The sequence below is a fragment of the Perissodus microlepis genome, chromosome 4, assembly GCF_051167445.1.
Source record: "Perissodus microlepis isolate ML-2025 ecotype Zambia chromosome 4, ASM5116744v1, whole genome shotgun sequence".
Lineage (NCBI taxonomy): Eukaryota > Metazoa > Chordata > Actinopteri > Cichliformes > Cichlidae > Perissodus > Perissodus microlepis.
In genome coordinates, this window is record NC_140464.1 from 22,183,337 (window position 1) to 22,210,608 (window position 27,272).

The 27,272-nt window shown below is 41.1% G+C and overlaps 1 protein-coding gene across 1 annotated transcript in view; it reads left to right on the forward strand.

The window, feature by feature from the left end:
- myo15aa (myosin XVAa) overlaps positions 1–27,272 on the forward strand; it is a 53,345-nt gene that overhangs the window by 24,175 nt on the left and 1,898 nt on the right. Inside the window, exons 14-62 of the mRNA XM_084924712.1 lie at positions 868–963; positions 1,397–1,528; positions 1,618–1,743; positions 1,862–1,939; positions 2,034–2,188; positions 2,279–2,324; positions 2,408–2,532; positions 3,780–3,897; positions 4,096–4,271; positions 4,633–4,717; positions 4,953–5,006; positions 5,164–5,245; positions 5,561–5,691; positions 5,897–5,992; positions 6,758–6,993; positions 7,132–7,322; positions 7,768–7,840; positions 7,969–8,164; positions 8,210–8,366; positions 10,188–10,279; positions 12,976–13,111; positions 16,275–16,339; positions 17,591–17,728; positions 17,839–17,899; positions 18,187–18,334; positions 18,441–18,534; positions 18,620–18,740; positions 18,846–18,961; positions 19,081–19,140; positions 19,405–19,480; positions 19,596–19,711; positions 19,810–19,928; positions 20,123–20,264; positions 21,851–21,962; positions 22,070–22,144; positions 22,297–22,499; positions 22,768–22,892; positions 23,018–23,114; positions 23,211–23,283; positions 23,475–23,548; positions 23,651–23,733; positions 23,829–23,959; positions 24,040–24,134; positions 24,442–24,519; positions 24,650–24,746; positions 24,864–25,024; positions 25,290–25,423; positions 26,613–26,746; positions 27,120–27,253. Coding sequence (XP_084780838.1) covers positions 868–963; positions 1,397–1,528; positions 1,618–1,743; positions 1,862–1,939; positions 2,034–2,188; positions 2,279–2,324; positions 2,408–2,532; positions 3,780–3,897; positions 4,096–4,271; positions 4,633–4,717; positions 4,953–5,006; positions 5,164–5,245; positions 5,561–5,691; positions 5,897–5,992; positions 6,758–6,993; positions 7,132–7,322; positions 7,768–7,840; positions 7,969–8,164; positions 8,210–8,366; positions 10,188–10,279; positions 12,976–13,111; positions 16,275–16,339; positions 17,591–17,728; positions 17,839–17,899; positions 18,187–18,334; positions 18,441–18,534; positions 18,620–18,740; positions 18,846–18,961; positions 19,081–19,140; positions 19,405–19,480; positions 19,596–19,711; positions 19,810–19,928; positions 20,123–20,264; positions 21,851–21,962; positions 22,070–22,144; positions 22,297–22,499; positions 22,768–22,892; positions 23,018–23,114; positions 23,211–23,283; positions 23,475–23,548; positions 23,651–23,733; positions 23,829–23,959; positions 24,040–24,134; positions 24,442–24,519; positions 24,650–24,746; positions 24,864–25,024; positions 25,290–25,423; positions 26,613–26,746; positions 27,120–27,253 — 5,643 coding nt within the window. The remainder of the gene's footprint in view (positions 1–867; positions 964–1,396; positions 1,529–1,617; positions 1,744–1,861; positions 1,940–2,033; positions 2,189–2,278; positions 2,325–2,407; positions 2,533–3,779; positions 3,898–4,095; positions 4,272–4,632; positions 4,718–4,952; positions 5,007–5,163; positions 5,246–5,560; positions 5,692–5,896; positions 5,993–6,757; positions 6,994–7,131; positions 7,323–7,767; positions 7,841–7,968; positions 8,165–8,209; positions 8,367–10,187; positions 10,280–12,975; positions 13,112–16,274; positions 16,340–17,590; positions 17,729–17,838; positions 17,900–18,186; positions 18,335–18,440; positions 18,535–18,619; positions 18,741–18,845; positions 18,962–19,080; positions 19,141–19,404; positions 19,481–19,595; positions 19,712–19,809; positions 19,929–20,122; positions 20,265–21,850; positions 21,963–22,069; positions 22,145–22,296; positions 22,500–22,767; positions 22,893–23,017; positions 23,115–23,210; positions 23,284–23,474; positions 23,549–23,650; positions 23,734–23,828; positions 23,960–24,039; positions 24,135–24,441; positions 24,520–24,649; positions 24,747–24,863; positions 25,025–25,289; positions 25,424–26,612; positions 26,747–27,119; positions 27,254–27,272) is intronic.

Here is a 27,272-nt window from a genome sequence, read left to right on the forward strand (position 1 = left end):
AATTATTAAGCCAAAATGCAGAGGCAGCTTTACTTCTTCTATAGGAATTATAGGAATGCTACTTTCAGCTGCTCCTTTGCCACATGGGGTCGTCGCAGCCGGCAGCTCTACATCTTTGATTCATTAGAGTTTTGCACCAGATGCCCTTCATGACACCACCCCAAAGGGGATTTGTGGCTTTGGCTGGAATTGAAGCAGCAACCTTTCACTCACACTACATCATGAGAATGATTAGTCACAAGTGGAAAGTATTCAAAACTGCTGCCAATCTACACAGGAGTGAACGACCCAGCAAATTCACCCTGAGGTCATACCGTGCAATATTCAGAAAAACTGCAAAAACCCAAGAGCTCCATCTCAACTCTACAGGCCTCAGTTAGGATGTTGAATGTTAAAGTTCATGACAGTATAGTTATAAAAAAGACTGAACAAGTGTGGCCTGTTTGGAAAGGCTCACAGAAAGAAGCCTCTTCTCTTAGGACAGTTTAGGTGTGCAAATTTGCGGTGCACAAGCAGCTTATCAACACAAACACCTGCAGTTACTATGCTGACTATGAACTCCTCTGTATACCGAAGTACTCTAAAGTCAGATGTAAGAGTGACAGCTAAAGCTAAAGCATTTGAAATAATCCGTCGCATTCCCAGTAATGCAGTCAAAGCTTTTATTGACATAACTTATAAGTATAAGAGAAAAGATTCAGATTATTATCAGCAGGGAAGGAAGGAAGGAGGGCTTAACAATGTTGCACATTAAAGATACTCAGAGGGACGTCCAAATAATCACTTTGTAGGCATGATGATGAGACAGAATTACCATAAGAATTACCATATATATGTGTGTGTGTGTGTGTGTGTGTGTGACAACAGGATCTGGTCCTCAACAGCTTCGAGCAGCTTTGCATTAATTATGCAAACGAGTACCTGCAATTCTTCTTTAACAGGATCGTATTCAGAGAGGAACAGGTGAGTCCACGTCACACTTCCCGATAAAAAGCACTCACGCACTTGTCCTATAACAATTGAGGACAAAAAATGCACATATTTGAGGCATCATATGCACGCAAATGGATCTCATTAAGTGTAGATTAGTGGCATAAAAGCATGTGAATCCTTATTTGCCAACGTCTTATTTCAGACGTTGGCAACTTTCAACATCAAAACAGCCATTTTACCTCCTCCTACCAAACAGCAGGAGTAAAAGAGCAGCACTTGGGGGATGAGGGATAGACGGGTGGATGACAGATGTAACTGGGGGAGGATAAATGAATGTATTGCATATAGTATATGTATTAATAGGTAACCCTAACCTGTACCTCATGAGCTGCAGGTTGCCAACATCTGGCTTAGGTAGTAATGCAACTAATATTTTATGATCTTTTATGTGATCCTCTTGCAGGAGGAATACAGCAGGGAGCAGATCCCATGGCAGGACATCACATTCAACGACAACCAGCCCTGCATCGACCTCATTGCCGCTAAGCCTCATGGGATACTGAGGATTCTGGATGACCAGAGTGGTTTCCCGCAGGTGAGGATGAGGAGGAAGTACTGACATACTTTCAGATTCCTTATATGGATTATAAAACTGGGACTTTTGGTGTGGTAATTTGTTGCCAGGCAACAGACAACACTTTTCTTCAAAAGTGTCACTATCACCATGGCAGTAATCCACTGTACATGAAGCCAAAGATGCCGGTCCCAGAGTTCACAATTAAGCATTTTGCTGGGCGGGTCACTTACCAGGTACTAAGCTTCTCATTGAGATTCTCTTGGCTAGTTCCATTGTATTATAATTCATTGAAGTATTGAAAATGTGGTGAACTGTAATGAGAAACAGAGTGATCATCTGTCACTGATGCAGGTTTACAAATTCCTGGATAAGAACTACGATCAGGTGCGTCAGGATGTCCTGGACCTGTTCATTCAGAGCAAGAACAAGGTCGGCTTGGTCTTAAAACTTAATCTAATCGACATAATCGCTAAGCAATGTTTTTGTAAAGTCTGTATTAATTTGTGCATTTGTGTGTTTCCAGATGGTATCGAACCTCTTCCTGGTTCATGCAGAGGCCACGGGTCAGCAGAGAGGTCACATAAGGAAGAGCAGCACAGTCACCAGAAAATACCAAGCTCCCACCGTCAGCAGCAAGTTTCAACAGTCCCTGCTGGAGCTGGTGGAGAAGATGGAGAGGTGAAGTACACATGTTCTCTCTCAGATCATAAATGGTTTTTATTGTTTTCATTAAAAAAAAATTATCATGTTTTTGTTGTTCCATTTCAGGTGCAATCCTTATTTCGTTCGCTGCATTAAGCCAAATAACATGAAGGTAGGTCTTGAAGCATCATGTATTTAAAGTTATTTACCTGCACATACATCAGTGTTTCTGAGCTTTTGGACACCTGTCTTTAGCAACCAGGTGTGTTTGAGGACGAACTGGTGAACAGCCAGCTGCGGCACTCTGGTGTCATGGAGACCATTAGGATCCGCAAAGAGGGATATCCAATCAGAATGCCATTCTATGTCTTCCTGTTCAGGTAACATGAACTCTGATCCTCAGCGTATTTGTTGAGTTTGTGAAGCTGTTCAGGAGTTTGTGTTCCCAAAAAAATGAAGATAATTGATCTCACAGCTGAGGCAGAGGAGAACCTTCTATAACAGAAAATCCCAGCAATAACTGAGCAGACCGCAAAGTGGCAACTCATAGCTGATGCTCTTCTGATTTGCAAATATCATATGTCGTGCCTTATTTAAGCTACTTCAACCGGTCCACAGTTGCACGTGCCTCTGCAAGTCACTTTGCAACCCAACTTTAACTAATTTTCTTCTTGTCATGCTTTGTCTGACTTAATCAGTGTCATTGCGCTGCTCTTTGGTGGGGTCTTGCTGCTGCCCTCCCAGTACAAAGCCATGCCACCAAATGAAAATGAATGCAGATGCAAATAACTGAATTAAATTAATAATAAATAAGGATTATATCGGGCTAAAGTTCTATACCTGTACATTTATATATATGAAACCCATTAATTTATGTTTGTTTGCCTACAAGTGAATTAGGAGTTTAAAATTTTAATTCATGTGTAACTTTGTTTATGATGTTGTCTTATTTGGCAAAAAAACTGAACTATGGAAGATTCTGTAACCATATGTATAAAAGCACAAAAAGAATAATTACACATTTCACACAATATACACTACATTGACTATAAGGACACGTACACATTATACAGGAGCCTTTATTACATCCCATTATAAATCCACAACCATTCATAATGTGTCTGTTAATGCGTCCATAATGCGTTTTCCTTCCTCCACCAAATTTTACAGTTGGCACAATGCAGTTTGGTGTTCAAACCCAGACTCATCCATCAGACTGCCTGATAGAGGAATGTGATTGTTATGCCACAGAACAAGTTTCCACTGCTTCAGAGTTCAGTGGTGGCATGATTTACTCCGCCTAGCACTTGGCATTGTGTCTGGTGATCTAATGCTTAAAGCATGGCCTTCAGCTATGGAGAGCCATGAAGTGAAGCTGCCAGTACTCCAAGAGCATTGGTGTAAGTTGGCGACCCTGCTCTGCAACTTTGCATGGTCTGAGCTACTTTGGCTCCTAAACAATGCAACTGTTAAACAACAGTTTAACAGCTGGTCGTGACCCAATACCTCTGTCCATATTACGTGTCTGAATTGCGACACGGTCAGTATCGATTTATATCAGTACTTCTTTTTTAAAAATCACTATTATCGACTGAGCACCCCTAATTTGAATGTGTGTCTCTGTCAGGTACAAGTCCCTGGCGGGGATACAGACACTTCCTGTGGCAAATGGAGAGAACTGTGTGTTGTTGCTCGGTAAACTGTGTCCTCTCCGACCAGGAGCCTACCATGTTGGAGTCACAAAGGTGAGCTTGTTCACATTAAGCCTCACAGTTAAAGACAGAACCAGCACCAACTGCTGGTCTGATGGCTGAGTAGAGATTGTTTTCCTGCTTTGCAGCTTGAAATTTGAGATACTATTGTTGGATCAATGTCATATCTTTTTTTTTTTTGCATGAACTCACACATGTATCTGCACTTATATGTGTGTGTATGAATGGCAGTTGTTCCTAAAGGAGGACATCTACCAGCTGCTGGAGTGTAAGCGAGAGCGCTCTCGTCATCTTGCCGCCCTCACCCTGCAGCGTTACACTCGCATGTTCTTCGTCAGGAAACGCTACGTTGAATTCCGCAACAAAATCAGCAGGTTTCAGGCACACTGCCTAGGCTTCCTCGTTAGGTGAGGTGTCCCACAGAGATCTTACATTTTCAGTAGATTTTATTAAAAAAAAAAAACGCAAATTCAGATTCTGATTGGGGTCCTGCATTCTTTCAATGTAATGATTCTGAATTCCAGTATGCGCTCAACCACATAGTTTAGGTTAAAAGGGCAGTGAGGTAAAGAAAATGTAAATTGTCTCTTTAGGGTAACGTAACATTAAAATCACTATAATTAAGAAATAAAGCTTTCAGTGAACTGTTGTGTTGAGCTTGTAGCATGCTTGTGAAGTTTACCTCTGTGAATGTGGCAAATGTTAGGAAACGAGATCAACAATCAGTGCGTTAGGATTCATTGTACTGAGATTCTCTTCATCTTCTAGGAAACGCTATGTGAAAATGAGGGAAAGTCTGGTCTGTTTCCGCTCTCTGGTCCACATGTATGTCAACCGGAAGCAGTACATTAAGGTACACTGAGATACTGTGGTTTGTTGGACTGATGTTTATACCTTCTGCCTGTGATTTTTTTTAAGTAACACGTGTATTTGATGCAGTGGCCTTTCAAACATCTTCATATTTTCTTCATTTCTAAGAAAATAATTTCAAATATGACCCACCCTTAATCCTGCTTTGTGCTTTTGAGTCTTTCTGCTCTGGATTTACATTAAAACACTGACTGTGTGTTTTTGGGATCTCATTGAAGATGAAGTTTGAAGCCAGGAGGAAAGCAGAAGAGGAGAGGAGGAGGAGAGAGATGGTAAGATGAAGGACTAGCTAAGACAAGACTTCAATGAGAAAAGCATCCGTGTTTTTGTTTTTGCACACTGGCATGAGTTCAAACCAGCAGCCTATGTTAGATCTCTTCTAACCTCATTGTTAGTTTGCAGATAGATTAAAAGTGGTGTTTCTTTCAGGAGCTGACCAAAAGGGAGGTGGTTAATGTGACCCACTTGGTGATCCCTGCAGAGCTGGGCGCTTTGCTGCAGACAGCAGGAGGTGTGTAGACGTCTGTCCGTCTTTCCCGTCAGTGTGCATCACATGCACATAGATTATTCATGTGTGTGTGAGTGCTCCAGTCAGCTGTTTGAATGTGTCTTATCTCATCAGCACTGACAGTATCAAATTAAGAAATGATATGAACAGTTCTGACAGGGTGGAGCAGGAGGCCCATCATCTAATAAATAAACCAGACCTGAAACCTGAAAAATTGTCAATATAAAAAAGTTTAGGATTTTATACATGTAAGTTTTTGGTGCTCTTGCATTACTCCTGGCTGACTCCTCGTTTAACCTTGTCTGTTCCTCTCTTCAGTCCGGAGGGAGTTGCACTCAGACTGCTTGGCTCTGCTTCAGGCTCCTCATATCCAGGATGATGCTGAACTCACGTTGCCTCTGGACATCAACAACTACCCTTTCTTCCGCTATGTTCAGATTTACTTCAGGGTGAGATGCACGTGCATCAGCATGTCGTCATATGCTGTGTAACATACTGTGTAACATACTGTGTATGTGCGTGGTTACTCAGATTTGAGGAAAGCTGTTGAAGTTTGTGTTTAGATTTATCGGTTATAACATCATTTTGAAAGGTTTTAGGTAGATTTGTTTGAAAAGCTGTTTATTAAACACAGCAAATCTTTTGTTGCTGTAGGAGCCAAAGTTTGGGATGTTGATGGCTCCTCTGGAGTCACCTCTGACCCGTGTGGAGGACGACCTGAGAGGGGAGGCTCTGGAGCGTTTCAACATGGTAGACTGATCTTTGTTCTCCCCTTAAAAGGGAGAGACTGTGTAAACTGTTCTTTTTGGTTGTTTGTCTGTCTGTCGTGCACAGTTTTGAAACATCGAAGAGCTCGAGCTGATATCAGTTTGGTGGAAATCGCCCCAAGGTCAAGGTCAAATGTGAAAATCAGTAAAAACCTTCATATTACCCAGTTTTTATTGATCGTCTTCAAACCTCTCAACAGTATAGCAGGTCTTGGGGAAATGATTACGTAAGTTAGCTAAGTATTTGACCTTAATCTTCATTGTTAGTGCCGAAGGTCAAATTTAACCTTGAAAACAAACTTCAAGAAATCATATCAAGTGTCATACACTTTTTTAATGCAACGCCCTATGACGTCACAACTAACAGGTTGTAATAAAAGCATCATAAAACATCAGTTTTAGTTGCCCATTTACCCTGAATATTGTTGAGCACTGCAGTATTTTAAAATGATAACAGTTTCACAGAGACACACTTGCATCATGTCATTATGTTACTCTTGTTACACAGAAGCAAACCATCCTCTAATTATGAGGTTCTGCTACTAACTGGGAAGCAAATAAGAAATTTGGAACATGTTTTTTACATTGTAAAAGATTTAACAGCAGAATAAAAAAGTCTCTTCTATTTTCTCGTGTTTGTAGGACAAACCTACAAAAACACACACAAATACGTCACCAGACTGCCATAAATCTGTAAAACCGACAGAGTTAGTTGTTACAGCTTTCACGTGGATTCTGTTTTCTTCAGGTATTACGGTTTATGGGGGACCCTCATCTGAATGGGGCACAGGAAAACATGTTTGGGAATTACATCGTCCAGAGAGGCTTGTCGTCTCCAGGGTTACGAGATGAGATCCTGGCTCAGGTTGTCAACCAGGTGTGGAGGAACATAAACTCTGAGAATGCAGAGAGAGGCTGGCTGCTGCTGCTGGCATGTGTCTGCTGCTTCGCCCCATCGGTCAAGATGGACAAATATCTGCTCAAGTGAGAAATCATAAAATGACCTCACAACTAATTATTTAGCAAATAGTTTGAGAGGTAAAAAATACATGTTAAGAAGCTATATGCTGTAAGTAAGAGACTTCTACTCCACTCTTGAACCTCATTTCGCCTCTGCTCCAGGTTCGTGTCGGACCACGCTCCTGCTGGCTGGCAGGTGCTGCTGCAGCACAGACTCATCCAAGCGAATCAGAAGATGCAGCTGGGATCAGGCTCTGCCCCCGAGACTGCACGGACGTATCCGCTGTCGCTGCTTGAGTGGACCGCCAATAGGAAGAAGGCTAACATGGTGTTGCACGTGCACTGTCTTGATGGTAATATCTCACCTGCTTAATGTTGCGTTGTTCAACTTTTCATCGGTCTGCTTCTTTGCTCTTTTCCAAGAACTCCAAACGATTCAAGCAAAGTAAATAAAAAATTCACAACATTTTCCTTTAAAATCAGTATCTTTCTTTTGAGGTGCACAGAAAAAAACCAAGAGCTGTTCAAATATTTAGGAAGTCTTTCACACCCGGGGTCTAAACTGGCACACACCTCAGAGAAAAGAAAGAGGGACGACCTGGCATTGCTGTTATTGTGTAGGATCAATTACATCCCCAGATCATTGATTATTCATTGTCATTCAGGATCAGGTGATGTGACTGTGGGGCTCATGTGCTTTGTATTGCGCAATTAACACAGTTTGTTAGTTAATGAGTGTAATTTAAAGCAGCAAAGGAACTATTTGTTGCTTGTTTATTCATTTATCTCTCCCTGCAGGAGGGTCCTTCCTGTGTCCTGTCCATTCCTGGACCAATGGAGAGGATTTAGCAGGAAACATTCTGCGTCACAGGTTTGGTTTTGTATTTTTAGCTCCATAACGTTTAATGTAAACATCTGAACATGCCATGATAATGTTTAGAGAGCAGTTTTAACACGTGTGTATAGATATTTTGAACATCTGAATCATGCATCTTGCAGGGGAGTGTCTGACTGGTGGAGGGGGAGTTCAATTCTGATGAAGGAGCAGGGTCAGTGGGTGGAGTTAGCTGGTCATGACTATGTCATGGACCTGATTGCAGATATGGAGCTTCCTATGGACTTCCCAAAGCAGAAGAGTTACTTCATCATCAGCACTGACAACCCAGCTAAAGTCAGAGCTAATGCCAGCCTGTCAGTATGCAAGATGCACACATGCAGTTCATTACTCACGTGACTAAAGCTACACCACGTGGCACATTACTCCTCTCTCCTCTCATCTCTCAGTGCTTTGTTTGGCAGTGGCTTTGACTCAGATGAGGAGCTTCCTTCCTCCCTTCCTCTCAGCAGCAGCAGACCAGCCTACAGCCTGCCTGATTCAGATGGTTACTACAGCCACGGTACACACACGCGTGCACACACACACACACACACACACACACACACACACACACACACACACACACACACACACACACACACACACACACACATCTAAATATTGTGTATGCAGTTAACTCTTAACTGCTTAACTGAATTTTTAAGCACTTACAAATTAAAGATTTTCAAATGATCTGATCAAATGTACAAACTAATCTTTCTGTGAATTGAAGTCCCCATCGGCTGTTGTTTTTAACTACTTACTAGCGTGTATCACTCCCAAACTGCTGAGCCCAACACTTTTATGCTCTTTGTGTTTAACAAATGCTTCAGCTGTGTTATAGATGAATCCCACCTGTCCAGATGTTTAAAGCTGAGTACCAAGGATGGCACTCAGAAAATAGCTTTTTTGAGTCGTGAAATCAGAGGTTTCAGGTTTCCAACTCACTCTGGGTTCCAAGAGATACAGTTAGCAGGATTATATGCAAATTTAAAACTTGTGCTAGTTTGAGTACACAGATTATAAGAGGAACACTAAGGAAGCAAGCTTGATCCTTGCATATTTGCCACTGCATTTTTGATATGCAAGAAAACACATGGATAGGCCTGCAGGGTGCTGTGAGTCTGTTTATGGACTGATGAGACTAAAGTGGACCTGTATTGACCTCTGGATGGGCTACGTGTATGGCGTAGGAAGAGCAGGCCCTATTTGACCATCATGACAGCCAATCCCTCTGATGTTCTTTGATGGGACTTAAAGAAAGCAGTGGATTCATAACTGAGCTGGATGCTTTTGGCTTCTTATTAGGAAATTACTGGAATGTCTTATTGTAGATTTTAACAGTTAAAAGGTGCCCAACAAAGTAATGTATTTGTTGATGATAACCTTTTTTGGAGAAGATTAATCCTTAGTGCAGCCATTAAGCTTATTAAATTGTATTAAAGCTTTAATTTGAATAATATTAATCACATGACGAAATGTCTCTTACATTGTTTCAGTTGAATAAAAGTTTCTGTATTTAAGTAGTTTTGTTTATTAGAGTTTTGGTTATGATGTATGCTCTTAGTTTTGGATTTTCTAGTCCTCACCACTGTGTTGTATGTTTCTAACTCTAATTAGTTACTTCCTGGTTCATTTTGCAAGCACTTGTTTTTCTGTGTCTTGTGTTTGGGTTTTCATTAGGTTATTGTCTTCGTTTCCCACATTATCTGGTGTGTTTGTATTGTGTGAGTCTCCATCTGTTCCTTGTCGCATCATCCAGGTTGTGTGTTTCCTTTGTTCAGTGTTTCCCCTACGTTTCCTAGTTTTGGGCCCTTTCCTTCAGCTGTGCTTTTGTTTTGTATCTTTGTATTATTTGAAAGCATTCAGCACTACAGCTGCCGTTTGAGTTTACATGCTGTTTCACGAGCCCTGGATGTGGGTCCATGTCCTGCCTGTCACAGAGCTGCACTTTGGCAACAAAAATGGAAGAGTTGGGAAAGTCTTGTGATCTTGAAACAGTTTCCTGTGTGTTGTCTGAAGAGAGAGAGAGAGACGTAGATAAAAAGCTGGATCAATTAATCAAGGTTTCTGCAACAAATGTGACAATCAAAACCGTGAAAAAACAATGAACTGACTTAGGTTACATTTTTGAGAATAAGACATTTTGATCAGTAACTAACAACCTTTTCTCTACAGTTCAAGTAAACCTGATCACCTGATGAAACATGCTTGATTAAAAGAAAAAAACAGACTTTAAGATTTTTGCATTTGAATCAAATCAAAAACATGACAGTTTCTGTGCACTAAAAACACTGAAAATACAATGTTTAAAGCATTATTGCTGTTTGTCTGTGTTCAGAGTCAGAAACATTCAGCGAGGGTCAGCCTCAGAGAGGGATGGACCGCTACCTGGACAGCCTGTTTGACCCTGTGCTGTTGGACAGCAGCACGGTGAGTGCTCGTCCTGATTTCTCATAAACTACACATGTCAACCAACTATTTCCTCTTTGTTTTTAAAATTGCTGTAGTGCTATGAAACTAACACGCAAAATAGTAATAAATGATTGCTTGGTATAATCTTTTAAGTCATCTACCAGGTGAAATACTCGACAGATGACCATACAGGGAGTGCAGAATTATTAGGCAAATGAGTATTTTGTCCACATCATCCTCTTCATGCATGTTGTCTTACTCCAAGCTGTATAGGCTCGAAAGCCTACTACTAATTAAGCATATTAGGTGATGTGCATCTCTGTAATGAGAAGGGGTGTGGTCTAATGACATCAACACCCTATATCAGGTGTGCATAATTATTAGGCAACTTCCTTTCCTTTGGCAAAATGGGTCAAAAGAAGGACTTGACAGGCTCAGAAAAGTCAAAAATAGTGAGATATCTTGCAGAGGGATGCAGCAGTCTCAAAATCGCAAAGCTTCTGAAGCGTGATCATCGAACAATCAAGCGTTTCATTCAAAATAGTCAACAGGGTCGCAAGAAGCGTGTGGAAAAACCAAGGCGCAAAATAACTGCCCATGAACTGAGAAAAGTCAAGCGTGCAGCTGCCAAGATGCCACTTGCCACCAGTTTGGCCATATTTCAGAGCTGCAACATCACTGGAGTGCCCAAAAGCACAAGGTGTGCAATACTCAGAGACATGGCCAAGGTAAGAAAGGCTGAAAGACGACCACCACTGAACAAGACACACAAGCTGAAACGTCAAGACTGGGCCAAGAAATATCTCAAGACTGATTTTTCTAAGGTTTTATGGACTGATGAAATGAGAGTGAGTCTTGATGGGCCAGATGGATGGGCCCGTGGCTGGATTGCTAAAGGGCAGAGAGCTCCAGTCCGACTCAGACGCCAGCAAGGTGGAGGTGGAGTACTGGTTTGGGCTGGTATCATCAAAGATGAGCTTGTGGGGCCTTTTCGGGTTGAGGATGGAGTCAAGCTCAACTCCCAGTCCTACTGCCAGTTTCTGGAAGACACCTTCTTCAAGCAGTGGTACAGGAAGAAGTCTGCATCCTTCAAGAAAAACATGATTTTCATGCAGGACAATGCTCCATCACACGCGTCCAAGTACTCCACAGCGTGGCTGGCAAGAAAGGGTATAAAAGAAGAAAAACTAATGACATGGCCTCCTTGTTCACCTGATCTGAACCCCATTGAGAACCTGTGGTCCATCATCAAATGTGAGATTTACAAGGAGGGAAAACAGTACACCTCTCTGAACAGTGTCTGGGAGGCTGTGGTTGCTGCTGCACGCAATGTTGATGGTGAACAGATCAAAACACTGACAGAATCCATGGATGGCAGGCTTTTGAGTGTCCTTGCAAAGAAAGGTGGCTATATTGGTCGCTGATTTGTTTTTGTTTTGTTTTTGAATGTCAGAAATGTATATTTGTGAATGTGGAGATGTTATATTGGTTTCACTGGTAAAAATAAATAATTGAAATGGGTATATATTTGTTTTTTGTTAAGTTGCCTAATAATTATGCACAGTAATAGTCACCTGCACACACAGATATCCCCCTAAAATAGCTAAAACTAAAAGCAAACTAAAAACTACTTTCAAAAACATTCAGCTTTGATATTAATGAGTTTTTTGGGTTCATTGAGAACATGGTTGTTGTTCAATAATAAAATTATTCCTCAAAAATACAACTTGCCTAATAATTCTGCACTCCCTGTATTACTGCATTACCACTGCTTTCATTTTGACAAAGACTTTTCACTATAAATGTGTCTATGTAGAGCTGCAAGTGCTTTCCTGCCACTGCAATTCAAAGCTTATTACTTCTTTGTTCAGTTATATTAATTATATTATAAGGCCAATCAGTTAATTGCCAACCTAAAAGAAAAGTAATAATACAGGTGGATAGTTGTAGCTCTGTGTCATTGATCTGTCATCTGAGTGTGAACAGAAGAGTGCTGATGGAGGAATTGAGCATGTGATCCTCGGCTTGTGTTTGGGTATGAATGGAGCACACGGGACGGCTGATTAGGTTACCGAGTGACCTACCGTATATGACCGCAGCAGCAGTCAGCATAAATGAGTCACCGTGTGGGGCAAAGATTCCGCTCATAGCTTCCTCTTTTGTTTATTAGTGGAAACAAAACGAGTTCAGCGTCCTCATCACTCGGGTTGCACAGGAAAGGTTGCATCAGGAATGTTTTAGGGCTTTGGGTAGTATATATCAATGGCAATAGTTAAAATAAAAACATAATATCTGTGTTTGGCAGAAGTCTTGATAGACTCGTTTAGATTTTCTTGAGCGGTTTTGGCTTTAAAATCATCTGACACTGGAAACAAAGTAGCTAAGAATTTCAGTCAGCTCAGGAGAATGAGGTCTGTCATGTAGTGGTGAATTTTGTTGTAGTCCATTTAGTGTCTTTATGCTGGAGCCTCTCCTCCTGCGTGTACGGTACTTCCTGGAGAGTATACTGTTCCTGCAGCTCTGGCTCAGAGAGGGTCTAAATCAACCAATCCAGTTCACTCCCTCTTGCTTGTTGTCTTAGTCCCTCTCCTTCCCTCCCTGCTTCTGGCATACACACCTTTTCTTTTTCCACTTCATGCCCCTTAAACTCCAGTTTCTCAACTATAAGCATCCCTTTCCTTCTGCTGAGTCTCCTGCTGCTCTTTGCTCACCAGGACATGGAGAAGAGTGGAAGTTTGTCAGAAAGGATGAAGGGAGGAGGAGGTATAGGCATCACAGGAGAAGGAAGGGAAGAGGGAGAGAGTCGTCCAGCTTCCAGCCGGCCTTATCCACCAGGAATACATCCTGGAGGTAAACACTGAGTGCTGTGTGTGTTTGTTGTTATGTGTGTCAGTGCTGATTGGCCATATGTTTGTCTCTGGACTTCTATTTTTTTGCTGCCTATATTTTGTGTCTAAGCGGATATTGCTGTTTCCAGAATTAGTGGCACCTTTCTCCCTTTTTGTCTGTGAATATTTTGCTGGACTTTTCATTTTCAGACATTTCTTTTGTCCTCACAGCTCACTCTCTCTGCACTGACATTAATAATTCAGTTTAACCTAAGCGCTCCTAAATCTTTGGCTTTTGTCTCAGGCTAATAGAGTTTCCCTTTGTTTCTCCTTTGTAAGCTCCTCCTCAATAAATTAATAATAATGCATTCAAAATGTTTTGGTGATGCTTTATTATCAACCTACTTTCATTCTCATAGTAATCAACTAACAGGCTAACAGAGTATTTCTTTATTGGTATCTTAAAGGCAATGAACAGACCTGAACTTTAAAAGTTTAACTTTGAGCAGTTGGCTGTATTGACTGTCCTCATAGACAATACATTAAAAGCCATTCACTATAACAGGTGACTGTTATTTCTCTTAAACACCAGTCATTACAAATTGATCACTTTCCACACATCTAGTAATGTTAAGTACCTGGTACTATTTTTACTGGCTCTTGTGTGCTCGACTGTAAAATTCCAGACTTTTTATTTATTATTTTACCTTCACAGTTTCCTCTTTTTTCCCCTCTAATGTACTGATGCCAGGCTTACGGCACTGAGCAAAACTCACATAGTGACAGTGCCAACATGCTGATGTTATACTGGTTTGATGTTTGTCATCAGCAAGCATGTTTGCTTTACTTCTAAAGCAGGGCATTGGACAAATTGAGATTTTGACCTGACATGTGTTCAAAACGCAAATCTAAAAAGGGGAAACCATACAGTATCAAACAGCATATACTGTAGAGAAATATTGGACGTTTAAGACCAACACTGATAACAATATTTGGTGATTTAAAAATCTGATATCCTGATATATCACCAATGCTTTTTTTTTCCCTTTCAGACACATGAAACAAACAGATTTCCCTAGCGCTTGCTTATTTACTTGCTTGCATATTTCCTGAATCTGATTGGATAAACTGGTTGTTATGCTTGTGGTGTTTCAAACATGAGTGTTGCCCTCTGCTGGACGACCTAAACAACGTCAACTCCCAGGACACGATTGAAGCATGTTTCACCTGTCTTTACTTTTTTGTTACATTCTCATTTGTCAGCCGTTATGTTATAAGTGTGACAAATAGCTGATATTGGCCAGTAATATCATTCCACTGATGTGCTCTAACAGTTACTACTATTTTACTCAATAGTAAAAATGTTAATTTTACGATGGCTCCAGCGTAAAGCTGAAAAATAAACCGAGCATTGACATGAAACTAATTTCTGAGATTTGTAGAAAGACCCTTTGCAACAGTGTTAATTTGTAGTCACAGACTTGACTATAATGTCATTTAGTTTTAGTCGACTAAATACCTCATGATGAAGTCAAAAGCTGCCCAGCAAATTGGGGAAGTTGGTTGTGTTATCACTGATGAGATTTGCTCAACACGATTTACAAAGTGTCTTATTTTCCTTGACATCAAATGTAAAATGTGTACATGTGTCTACTCTTCTCTTCCTCCCAAGCGTTGACATTTTGTCGTGTTTTCATGAGAATCAGGGAGCATGGGAGCTGGTTGTAGTTTCCCTGGGGTGGATCAGATGTGCGTGTCCAACCTCACAGCACAAGATTAGTTCTGCTTGGATCACTTCCAAACTCGCTTTTCTGTACAACTTAATTAGTTCTGATTGGATCTCGTCTCTCCAGAATGTTTTCATCTTGTTTTTTATTTGTTGAATGCATCAATACATTTTATCATAGCTTTTGTCGTCCTGCATAAGTTTTTATTAAGTTATTGTTCTCATTCGAAAAAACAAGGTTGTTGATGAAAACTATATTTAAAATAATTTTTCAACATAATTAACACGTTTTTTCAAAGCGATAAATACAGCACAAACATCTTCACACCAGCACTGATACAGAGCAGAAAAACATAACAGCTTCTTCATACAAACTGTATGAATACAGACGTTGTTTGCTCAGCTTTAAGGACTTTTCTTGTCGTAGTCATGTCAGCACCTGCCTGATAACAAAGACACGGAAAGTGCCTCATGGCCTTGAACAGAGTTTACAGTTAGATTTGAACCTGTTGCTTCCCATCTTCACACACGCACACACTTTGTACTCTTTGTGCAGGATGTTACAGTCACATACCAGCAGAACACAGAGATTAGAAAAGCTGAAACAGGTTTTCCATTACACACTCAGCAGGATTTGTCTGGGTCAAAGTTGGGTAATAAACACATTAATATTGATGTTCTATGAACCACAGCATCAGTGTGGATAATAACGACCACTCTGACATATTTTATTTCTGAATCTGAACTTGATCATACCTTGTTTGTCGTAAAATGTGAAATATTTCCCAGTCACTAACAATGTGTGGACTAACTGCCACTTAAGACCTGTCTATCTTCCTTTTCCATGCCTGCTACTCCTCAAGCTGTGCCAGTGCTTCCAGTAGCAGGAGGAATGATGCCCCCAATCCCTGCTATGCCAATCCCCTCCCACCACCATCATCACGAGCAACATCAACAACAGCAGCAACAACAGCAATACCACCAATACAACCGACCCCAACACCCCTACCACCGTCAGCAATCGTTTTCTGCCACCACTCCTTCTAGTCGTGTAGCACCCACGCAGTCACCCACTCGCACCCCCGCTGCTGCCCCCGCAGCTACCCCTGCTGTTGACACCGATGTCGCTTCCAATGTGTCTGTTGTCCCGGGTCTGCCTGCGGCGCCCTCACTCCCAGCCACACCTGTGGTTCCAGGCTTGCCTGTGATGACAGGTGTGCCAGGTAGAATAAAAGGATGTGCGTTAGGTTTTCCAGCATGTTTGGCCTGAAGTGTTTGGGCATGATGGACTCCTTTTTTTCTTTTTTCTTTAATTAAAGCCAGTTTCAAGTTTTTTTGTTTTTGTTTTTTATGTGGGGTTGCAAAGTTCATTCGTGTGGTTTGTTTTAAACAGATAATTCTGTTTCTTGTGCTCTTAGTGCAGCAACAACATAACAGTTATATGTTTGTGCTTCTCCAGGATCGGAGCAAGCGGTACTGACTCAGCAGCAACAAGCCATCATCAACCAGCAAGCCATCATTCTGGTCTGACATCATTTCTCTGAACAACTCTGATATTAAAACCACTGTTCGTACTGGGTGATACAGTTCTGTGTAAAAGAGAGACTGTGCAACACTTACACCTAATGATTCAGTAGTTTGTAGGAACACATCTAGCAGCAATAACTTGAAGTAATCATTTTCTGTGTGACCGGTTTGTCACATAGTTGTGGAGGAATTTTGGCCCACTCTTCTTTACAGCGTTGTTTCAGTTCACTGGGGTTTGTTTATGCTTTCTCTTAAGGTCACATCACAGCTTTTCAGTCAGGTTTCACTGGACCATTGCAACACATTGATTCTTTTCTTTTTCAGCCATTCTGTTGTAGATGTGCTGCTATGCTGGGGATCAATGTCCTGTTGAATGACCCAGTTTAGGCCAAGTTTTAGCTGCCTCATGTAGACAGACATCACATTGTATTTTTTTTCTGCCAACAATGACACAACAATCTAGTTTTTTGTTTGTTTGTTTTTTTAGACTTGTTCAGTATATTTCCAACTTTCCAACTTACCTAATTTTCATATTTAACATGCTAACTGATGGCTGCAGAGGCTTACATGTAGCTCATGGGTGTTTTGCAGTTCCTCTGAGTATTGCACTGTCTGACCTTGGGGTGAATTTGCTGGGTCGTTCACTCTAGGGGAGATTGTGGCATTGAATTAACTCGTGAATGCACCAGAGCATCAAAGCGCCAAAACATCTGATTTTATAGATGTGCTCACACTTGCTGATGATCAGCTAATCCATTACATTTGATTTGCTGCTACTTACCCTCTCAATTTCTATGGAAACATTAATGGTGAACTTAGTTTTTTACAGGACTGCACAGAGTCTTTTTCACATGGCTGTACGAGCAAATGAAGTATGATAAAACTGCCTTTATGTAGTCAAATGCTAAAAAGATAATGCTGCACTCTGAGCCCTAAAACTAATGTTTAAGTGAAAAATACCATAATCAGTACCACTTTCACATTTGTATGTCACAGTACACATGAAGATACTTGGATAATCTAAGCAGTTAATTCATTTATTGAGTGAAAATTGACAACTTTACAAATGTACCACATTACTTTACTGACTCCTGACATCAAATGTCTTGCCTAAACAAATGATATCAAGTTACAAATTGACACAGTTAACCTAAACATTAAGTTAAACCATAAAAGATGAATATGTTTTAAACATAGGTATAAACTGTTACTCAATATTGAATATATGTTGGATTGTTTGTGTTGCAGGCCCAGCAGATGACGATGCAGGCCATAGCAATCCAGCAGCAAATGTTGTCTTCTTTCCCCCCAGCTGCTCCAGCCCCCCAGTCACCACCCTCATACTATCACGCGCACTCACAACAGCGCTCACGCACAGCCAGTCCTGTGAGTAAACACACATGCTGCTGTGTTGATGTAACGTTCAATACACTTTATGCATGCAAATCTGAAATATAATCTTGAAGCCGTATCACTTATTGTTGTTTTTCCTGCAGACCAAAGAGAGTGAGGCGTCTCCGCACAAGCCGAGCGCTGCCGCTGTTCAACGGAAAACGAGTATGTGGTACACTTGCTGTGCGGTTTAAACGTCAGTGATTTCAGTCAGGGATCAGGATGCCTTAGTCTCTGAATCAAAAAGGAGTGGAAATAAAAATATTGATGCATTGCAGCATAGTGATTTGTGGTTGGAAAGCCCACTGCATATAATTGAAAATGCGGAATTGAGTAACTGCCCTTAAATAAGTATATAATTATCACTTTAAGGGTTTCCCCCTGTGGCTACAGGGGTAAGGGATGAACCCTGAACAAACCGGGTTTGTGTGTAATCAAACTTTTTATTCCAGGTCCATCACGTGGCCCCCCTCCCGAGGATGTGGTCCGCTCCACTGTGAGTAACACTGAGCACTTGGACCCCAGCCATGATATCAAAGACATTATCAAACAGCACCAGCCTGCAGGCACAACATCTTCCTCTGGATCTCCCACACAAAGGTTAACACACAAACACACAAACACACACACACACGATGATGTGAGATATTGATGATTGTCATACTCTGTGGCATTTAATCTGTTCTGACTACTGTGGTGTGTGTAGGAGAAGTGATGGAAAGTTGTTTGGAAAGAAGCCAGACCCTCATGATGAAGCGATGGAGATCCTTAAAGATCAAATGGCAAACCCACCACAACCGGTATCCTAACTCCACACCTACCACACACACACACACACACACACACACACGGCAAAACAATATCTAACCATTTTCCATATCTCAGACTCACAGAAAGACTTCGTCCGCCCAATCTAAAGAAGACAGGGGACACAAGACTAGCCAGAAAGCCAAGCCTCGCCCCCAAGGGCCATCTAGCTCCAACATAAGCCCCGCCCCTCCTCCAGGTAAATTTACACTGTAGAAATACCTGTGAATAAGCTCCAGATTAGACTGATACAGGTGTGTATTGTTCATGATATAAATAAATAAATGAATGTTCTTGCTTCCAGTCTCCAGAGAGTTGCCAGTTGAGGAGGAGATCATTCAGACTCAGCTCCACAGCAGAACCAGTGATGAATATTACACTTATTCCAACGTCCCGTGGAAACTCTACATGAGGAAAGAGGTTTGTTTTTACCTCAGTTTTTTTTAGCTAAGTACAAACAAATGGAGCTGTAAACCCCAACGTCAATACAATCATTTACATAGAAATACAGTTTATTTATGTCTGTCCTCCATTTACAGGTTTTTTATCCTAAAGAGAACTTGAACAATCCACTGATCCTGGATCTGATCTTCAGACAGGTTGGTTTATAAATCCAATAACTGTCAATATTCATCATCTTTATTTATTTTGCTTTTATGCAATTCTTTGTGTAAACTTGTGTAAATTATCATAGAGACCTCAGGGTGTTTTCCAGCTGGTCTAGTTAACAGTAATTATGGCAGTAGTTCAGATGGTCATGATTCATTAATATTAAAATGCTAAAATAGTGTCTATGATGTAGTTATTTTTCACTCCAAGTGTTTCCCATTAGCACATTCCCATTCCTGGCTGTGTCTTCCCAGATTGTACATGACACCTTTTCTGAGGCTTGCATACGTATCACGCAGGAGGAGAGACAGAAGATGAAAGACCTGTTGGGTATGATGAAGCTAGCATGCATGCTTTAAGGTTTATGACTTACTTGCATCTATGTGACGCTCTCTGTTGGTTCTCAGGAGTTCAAACCTTTACTGATCCTCTGTTTCTGTGACAGCGGAGAACAAGGTGGATCAGGTTTCAGGAACATACAATGAGAACGTGAAGAAGAAGGTGGTCACCGTGGCTAGAGACGAATGGGAGATCTACTTCTCTCGGCTCTTTCCAGCCTCTGTGAGCTGTTGTTTTGCTTGGCATAGATAAACTGAATTAATAAATAGTTTCATGTGTTTATATTGTGGTGTGTGTATATGGTTGTGTGTGTTTTCCAGGGCAGTGTCGGGACAGGTGTGCAGGTGTTGTCCGTGTCTCATAAAGGTATCAAGCTGCTGAAGATGGTGAAGAGCAGCTCTTCTGCTTCAGACTACTTCAGAGTGCTGAGGCCTTACAGGTGAGTCTCATACAACATATTCCTGTTAAAAAACCCTGTAAGTTAGATTGTTTTAAATGCATTTTCTTGTTTTAAAAAAGAAGATCTGGCCATAGATCTTATTTAACTTTCTGTGTATACATGTCAAATGCCTGATTGCTTTGAACTATGATTTTAAGTTGACTTCCTGGTTTGGCATGTCACTTCCTTTGCAGCTATTCAGACATCCTGTTTGTGTCTATTCCATCTAAGAACATGCTTGAGTTCAATCTGACTAATGAGAAGCTGATCTTGTTCTCCGCCAAAGCCCCGCACGTCAAGCATATGACCGACTACTTCCTCACAGAGCTTAAGAAGGTCAGAGGAATGTTGTCAGTGTCTGCGTGTGACGAAGTGTGAATTATGAATGGATGAGTTTTTATAATGCACACTGATAGGCACAATTAAATTAGATGACATTACTGTGTAAAAAAGTCTCATATAATCCTTTTTAATATATGTATGCATGGGCTTTACTCCTCTTTCATTACAATCGGAATTTGTTGTGTTTTGAGGGTAACAAGTGTTTTTTTTTTTATTTATTAACTTTCTAATTTTTTTTTTTACTTTAAAAAGATGAAATTTCAGGTGTAATCCAAATTTAAACTGATGCCATACCATTGACATCTAAGCGCGTTCACAGGGTGTGTAGTGCTCTTTATCCACGTGTGAAACTGGCTCAGTTTTCAGTGTCTTAAAATTATGTGCAAAAAACTTTTTTTTTTAATATTTTGCTTCCAAGAAGCCAGACTTTCTTGTATTTTTTAAAGTGGTTTTGAGCAATACTTTTCTTTCTTTCTATTTTACAGTTTTTCTTTGGACATTTTCTTCTTTTTCCCTCATTTTCACTCCTTGTATCTGACCATTTTCAGAGGGATTTTTTGTTTTGTTTGTTAAGCCACTTAACACTGACCTCTGAATCATTCAAGCACCAAAAAAGGCGCCTGAGTCAAAGGATAAGTCCGTATTTTGTCTACATGTGACACACAACTTAGCAAAAAAACAACAACAACAAAAAAAAACCAAACAGGCACTTTGTTTCTAGCAGCCTGTAAAAAAAAATCCCCATTTCTGGAGCTGAATCTTCAAAAAATTCCAAAGACAACAGACATGAAATAGCAATTAGCAATTTTACACCAAACAGGTCCTTCCCAAAGAGCTGCTAGCTGAAACCTGGGTGTATATCGGCATGGTGTGCAGTGTGTCCTGACACGTGACCTCATCAGAAATGGTCTGAGTGGAAGCCATTCTTAAGGAACGGAAATGGGGAGAAAAGACTGAAGTGTGCCAAACAACCCAAGAAGTGGACTAAAAATCAGTGACAACAGGTGTTATGCACTGATGAATCCACATTTCAAATGATCGGTTCAAATCATCATCAGTATGTACGGAGGAGGAGGTCGGGAGAGATGTACAACACTGAGCGTCTCCAGCCATCTAAAGCATGGTGGAGGCTCCGTCATGGTTTGGAGCTGCAGACTACTTAAACAAAGCTTGCCTGATGATTTCAGGCTGTGCTGAAGAATAAAAATGGTCACACAAATCCTGTATTTCTTGTATGCTTGCACATGTTTCAATAAATCAATGCACATATTTCCCATTTTCCTTGTAAAATACAAAGCCATGAAGTGTGGCTTAAGACTTTTATACAGTACTGTATTATATGGCACTTTAACTATAAAATATCACTACCTTTATTTCTTTATTTTTTACTTATGGAGATGTGATCAGTACGCAGGAATAACTATTTAAGTTTATAAACTTTAAAACAAACCTACAGTGAGTAGCGCTGACAAACCCATGAATTCAAAGTGGACATTAAGCAGTGAGTGAGGAAAGTGATTTTCTTGGCACGAATGTTCTTTGGCTCTCTGCTGGATGTCAGCATGCCCTGTCTTTGTCAGGACTCAGAGTACGTGGTGGCAGTGAGGAACTACATCACTGAGGACAGGACTCAGCTCAACTTCCACAAAGGCGACATCATCAGACTCCAGCACATGGATGGACTGGAGGCCGGTGAGATACAGGAACAATCCAACACTGAAAATTGTCACAGTGATAGATCTGCGTTCTGCCTCTGAATTATTTCACAGTGCCCATTTCATTGTGTGGTTATATCTCAGGTAAACATTATGGCTGCATTGTGAGGAAGAAGGTCATGCTTCTGGAGGAGCTAAAGAGAAACACCGCTGAGTTTGGTGCGTGTGGCGTGACCTTTCTTATTCTAGCTTTCTTCTAACATTTTGGAATTTATTTATGTTGGTTGTGTGACGCAAAATATTGAAGACATTGAAGAGTCTTTATTTTGTGCGCAACCTTTTACTTATTTTGTGTGTGTGCATGCGTGTAGGCTGGCGGTTCGGCGCCGTGTATGGAAAGTCTGGAGTGTTCCCCAGCGAGTTCATCCGTCCTGTGGCTGCTCCGGACTTCTTGGTCCTGCCTCCTGAACGCGTGGAGCCCCGAGACCGGCAGGGACGAGTCGCCGCCTCTGCTGCTGTTGCCGTTGCGATGGGCTCAGCTGTAGCTGCTCATGAGCTCGACCTCTCTACCGAGGTGCTAACTGCATTTTTTTACTCTTTTTTTCTGCTTTTTCAAGCTTCCCACTGTCAGAATAATAGGTTAAAGGCTAGTGTAACCTACAGAGGTCAACATGAATAGCACCCTTACATTATGGTATTAGCCAGTGTTTATACAGCATACACTGGAATGCTTTGGTTAGCAGAAATGGAAATATTTTTTAGACAATTACACTGTTGGTGCTCCCAGTAAGTGGCACTCTTGCTTTTTCTCTTCATGCTGTGGATTTGTGTGTGTGTCTCAGGTAGTGAATGAGATCTATGGAGACAGCCTGGGTGTCGAACTGGACGACCTGCCTCTGCACAGCAGCCAGTACCACATGGTTGAGTTTGCCAAGAAGTACTTCAGAGAAGCACAGAGGAACAGGAGGTCAGACACACACATGTGCAGTGTCAAAAACAAAAAAGAGTTAGAAGGGTTCAATGTAAAGCTAAAATTTGCACTTACAGTGATAAATAAATAACCAAGAGTTGATTGTCTGCTTTTCCCCACAGTGATCAGAAAGCAAAAAAGGGGAAGGAGCCCAGGGACCCTGCTGACATGGTCAAATTCTCCAAGGCAATTCAAATCACAATCATGTCTCTGTGTTCAAATATGTAGGATATGTTTCTCTGTGCCTGTGCACAGAAATCTAAAATGTTTTTCTTGCCATCGTGTTCTGGTTTAACATCTTGTTTCTCTTTCTAGTCTCCAATCCAGGAGTCACTGATCGACTTCTCAGACAGTGGGATGAACCGAGTGGCTGCTGACATCTTCTTAGGTGAGAGCAGAGTGTGGAAACGAAAAGAAACATAGGAGGTTGAAGCAGAAGATAGCAGCATAAAATACGCATATATTTCGTGTTTCTTTGTGTTTATTTTTAGTTTATTTTTAGTATAAAAGCATTAATGTGCTTTAAACGAAATACATCCGAAAAGATGTGGTCCAGCTCCTTCTGTTTCTTTTGCCCAGCTATAATGAAGTTTATGGGAGACTTCCCAATGAAAGGCCAGACCGAGCAGGACCTGGTCACCACTATATTAAAGGTATGCTTACATCAGCAAATTGTCTATCCATCGTAATACTAAGACAAGGTCTGTGTGTGTGATTTTATGTTTTTCTTCATGCATGTGCTTAAACAAATCTAGTTAAGTGGTGACCATGGCCTGATGAAGGATGAAGCCTACTGCCAAGTGATGAAACAAGTTACTGTCAACACCAGCTCCAAACCGTAAGGCTTCCAGCACTCGCTTGTTCTTAAAGAGCGGTGACATGATCGTGGAGAGGCTTTAACCTGTGGCTGTGTGCGCGCTTCTCTGTGTGCAGGGACAGCTGTCAGAGAGGATGGCGGCTGATGTATATTCTCACATCTTTCCATCGCTGCTCTGATGTTATGAAGCCGTTTCTGTTGACGTTTCTCCAGGATGCATGTGCCAGCCCTGGTTTGCAATACCAAGGTGGGCATCGTGTTTATCAGTCCATCTCTTCTGATCTTCACTGGTCTAAAGTGTTTACTAGCTGCTCTTCCAATTGACAGGTATTGCCAAGGCATGCGAGCAGAATCTGAGGAGGACTTTTCAGTATGGCGGGCGTGTGCAGTATCCCAACAATATGGAACTCAAAGCAATGATGGTTAGTTTGTAAATAAGCTACACGGTGTTCCTTTGTGGCTTGAAATATGTCAAAATTGTAGGGATTGCTAACATTTATTGACTGAAAGTGTCAACAGGTGTTTAAAAATACGGAAAAACAATCAGGATAGTCCTGTATAGTCTCCTTTATCAGGTAGATCAGGGCGTGCTAATTAATCTACAGCGATATCTTTCATATTGTGGTGTCTGTCTGTCATGTTCAGATGTGACTTTGCTACATGACTTCTCAGTAACAGCTGTGGATAGCAGTGTGTGACGTTTCCCTCTGATTTGTTGTCTGTGTACAGGCCGGGCGTAGCTCCAAGAGACAGCTGTTCCTGCTCCCAGGTGGCATCGAAAGGCACTTAAAAATCAAGACATGCTCTGTGAGTGGAAAACACACACACACATGCACACACACACACACACACACACAAAATGGCTGCAGTCTCTAAATGTAAAACACAGATGCCGAATTTGTAGCCTGTAGTGGCAGATTTGCTTTTTCCTTATCAGGTTGCTTTGGATGTGATCGAGGAGCTTTGCTTTGAGATGGGACTCCAAAGAATGGAGGCACTGGATGAACATGCCGTCTTTCTGGTCACACACAAGGGTAACAAGGATCTCTTGTTTTAGTGGAGCTCTAAAAGGCTAACATTTCCTTTTGCCGAGTTAGATATTGTGACACGTTTTGGATAATAGATGGTTACTAAAGTGTCTTTCTGTGTAGGTCAGAATGTACGTCCCCTGAACAAGCGAGAGTACATCCTGGACATCGCTACAGAGGCCGAGCCTGTGGATGCCAACTACAGTCTTTGGTTCAGAAGGGTTATATGGAGTCTAGCTCTCAAACTTGACAATGAACTCTATGTCACCATGCACTATAACCAGGTATAAATCTCATTTCACAGAGCTGTAGATTGTAGCAGTCCTGAAATTTTAACTCTCGTGCTAAATATATGTCACATCCTAATATTTCATTGGATAGCTGACCTCTTTTTTTTTTTTGTGGCCACATACGTCATCACCACTTGATGAGGGGGTTTTTTGTGGTCGGGCGGTGTGCATAGAACTACATCTTGTTTCGTCTTCTCATCAGTTGATATTTGTCATAGAAACAAGACGGACTAATGCACATTGTGCATCTCTTTTGAAGGTGTTGCCAGACTACCTGAAGGCCTTGCTGAGTGTGGTTCCTCAGGGTAAGCCCAGTGAACAGCATCTGCAGCAGATTACCAGGCTGGCTGCCCTACAGCATCGTGCCAAAGACACCATCTACCTCCCCACCCTGTAAATATATCCATTTGTTGTTGGAAACCTTTTGCATGCTAATGTACCAACTCACACTTGCATATCAATTACTTTTGGGCAAGTTACTAGTGATACAAGGGAGAAATTAAAGGTAGGTTTATGTTGCATTTTTGTCACCCATCATATCTAATCATATCTATGCAATCAACATGTGACTGAAGTGCAGACTTTTAGCTTTAATTCAAACGGTTTAATGAAAGTGTTCCATTCACTTTTTAGGAATTAAATTGATTCAAAGTGATTTAAATTAAAGTTATCTAAAGAAACCAGTGATTGAGACTTTTAGTAGCTTAATTTTTTCCAAACAGTAAGACATGGCTGACTTACAGAAGAGCACGTTTTGCCCAGATATCCCTTTTCTACTATTTCTGATATTGTGGCTATATCACAAAGGGCTGAGAAGGTTGCTGCTGCATCCAGGGACTAAGTTAGTTAGCTAAGGGTTTTATATAACAACGCTCTTTAAAATGTAGTAAGACAATAATAGTAGACCCAGGACTGAACCTTGGGGAAACCTACAGGTTGGAGAAGCAGTGGTAGAAGAGAATGTACGGTATCCCTGAGAGGTCAAACGTACTGCAACGTAAAAGAACACAAATAGAAAAATGTTCCAAAAGCACACAAAACACAATGAAAATTCATCAGGTTAGACCATTACATGGTATGTTGAACAGCTAATATAAAACATTCATCTACAGTGTTATATGTATCATCCAATTACACCTTTACTTCCTCACAACAGCTACAAATCCTCAGGTTCTGTGTCTCAGTCGAATCCTTTGGATGTCTCTGTTTCTCTCATTTCCACAGCTATTATGTAAGATTTTCTGCTAAAAAAACCACTTCTGTTGTGTTTTGGGAGCTTTTTTTCCCCCAACTTCCACTGTGCTATTTATCTTTTTATTTTTTATTTTTGCTTTACATCTGTTGTGTGTTTCTTTTTTAATTCCATTGTGTATTTTTGTGTTTTTTATGTGCTTTTGTAGCATTTTTGTATTTTTCTTGGCTTTTCTTATGCTGCAGTCTTTTTGACCTCTCAGGGCCACCATACTCTGCTTTGTACATTGTCAACTTGTACAGAAAAATACACCTAAAATGCACATGTATAATTTGAGCTGCTGTCTCTCAATTACACCTTGTTCACTCTTTGTGTGTGCGTGTGTGTTAGCCGTGAGGTGCAGGAGTGTATCCCTCCGCAGTTCTACAGCAAACAGGGTTCACAGCAGTGGCTGAACATGACAACACAACACATGCAGCAGGTCCAGCCCTTAAACCCACACCAGGCCCGTGCGCAGTTCCTTGGTAAGACAACAGTTCTTTGTGAGTGTGAAAGATACTCACAATTTGGCCATTTAACTTTTACATATGTCCTATAATATTAATAACTTTTGTATTGTTAATAGCAAAGCCCATTGCATATTCTGTCACAATTCTACTAGGATAAACATCTGAAACATCTGGTAAACAAAAAAAAGGCTTATTCTGATCCCCAATAGCAGTTCTAAGTTGATATGAGTGCAGCAAGGTGTCTTCTTAGAGCATTTTTGTTGGACCAGTGGGAAAGAAAATGTTCAAAAGCACGCTGATTTGTCACGACATTTTCTGTAAACATCTTTACCTCGCAATTTGAATGCGGCAGCTTATCAGAAGTGAGCTTTGGTGTGTTTTTGCCCAGGTCTGGTCAGTGCCTTCCCCATGTTTGGCTCCTCCTTCTTCTACATCCAGAGTTCTGGCTCTTCCTCCGTCCACGCCCCATGCATCCTGGCTGTTAATCTGAACGGGCTTCATTTTCTTAACAAGGACACACATGTGAGTCAAACAAGCATTT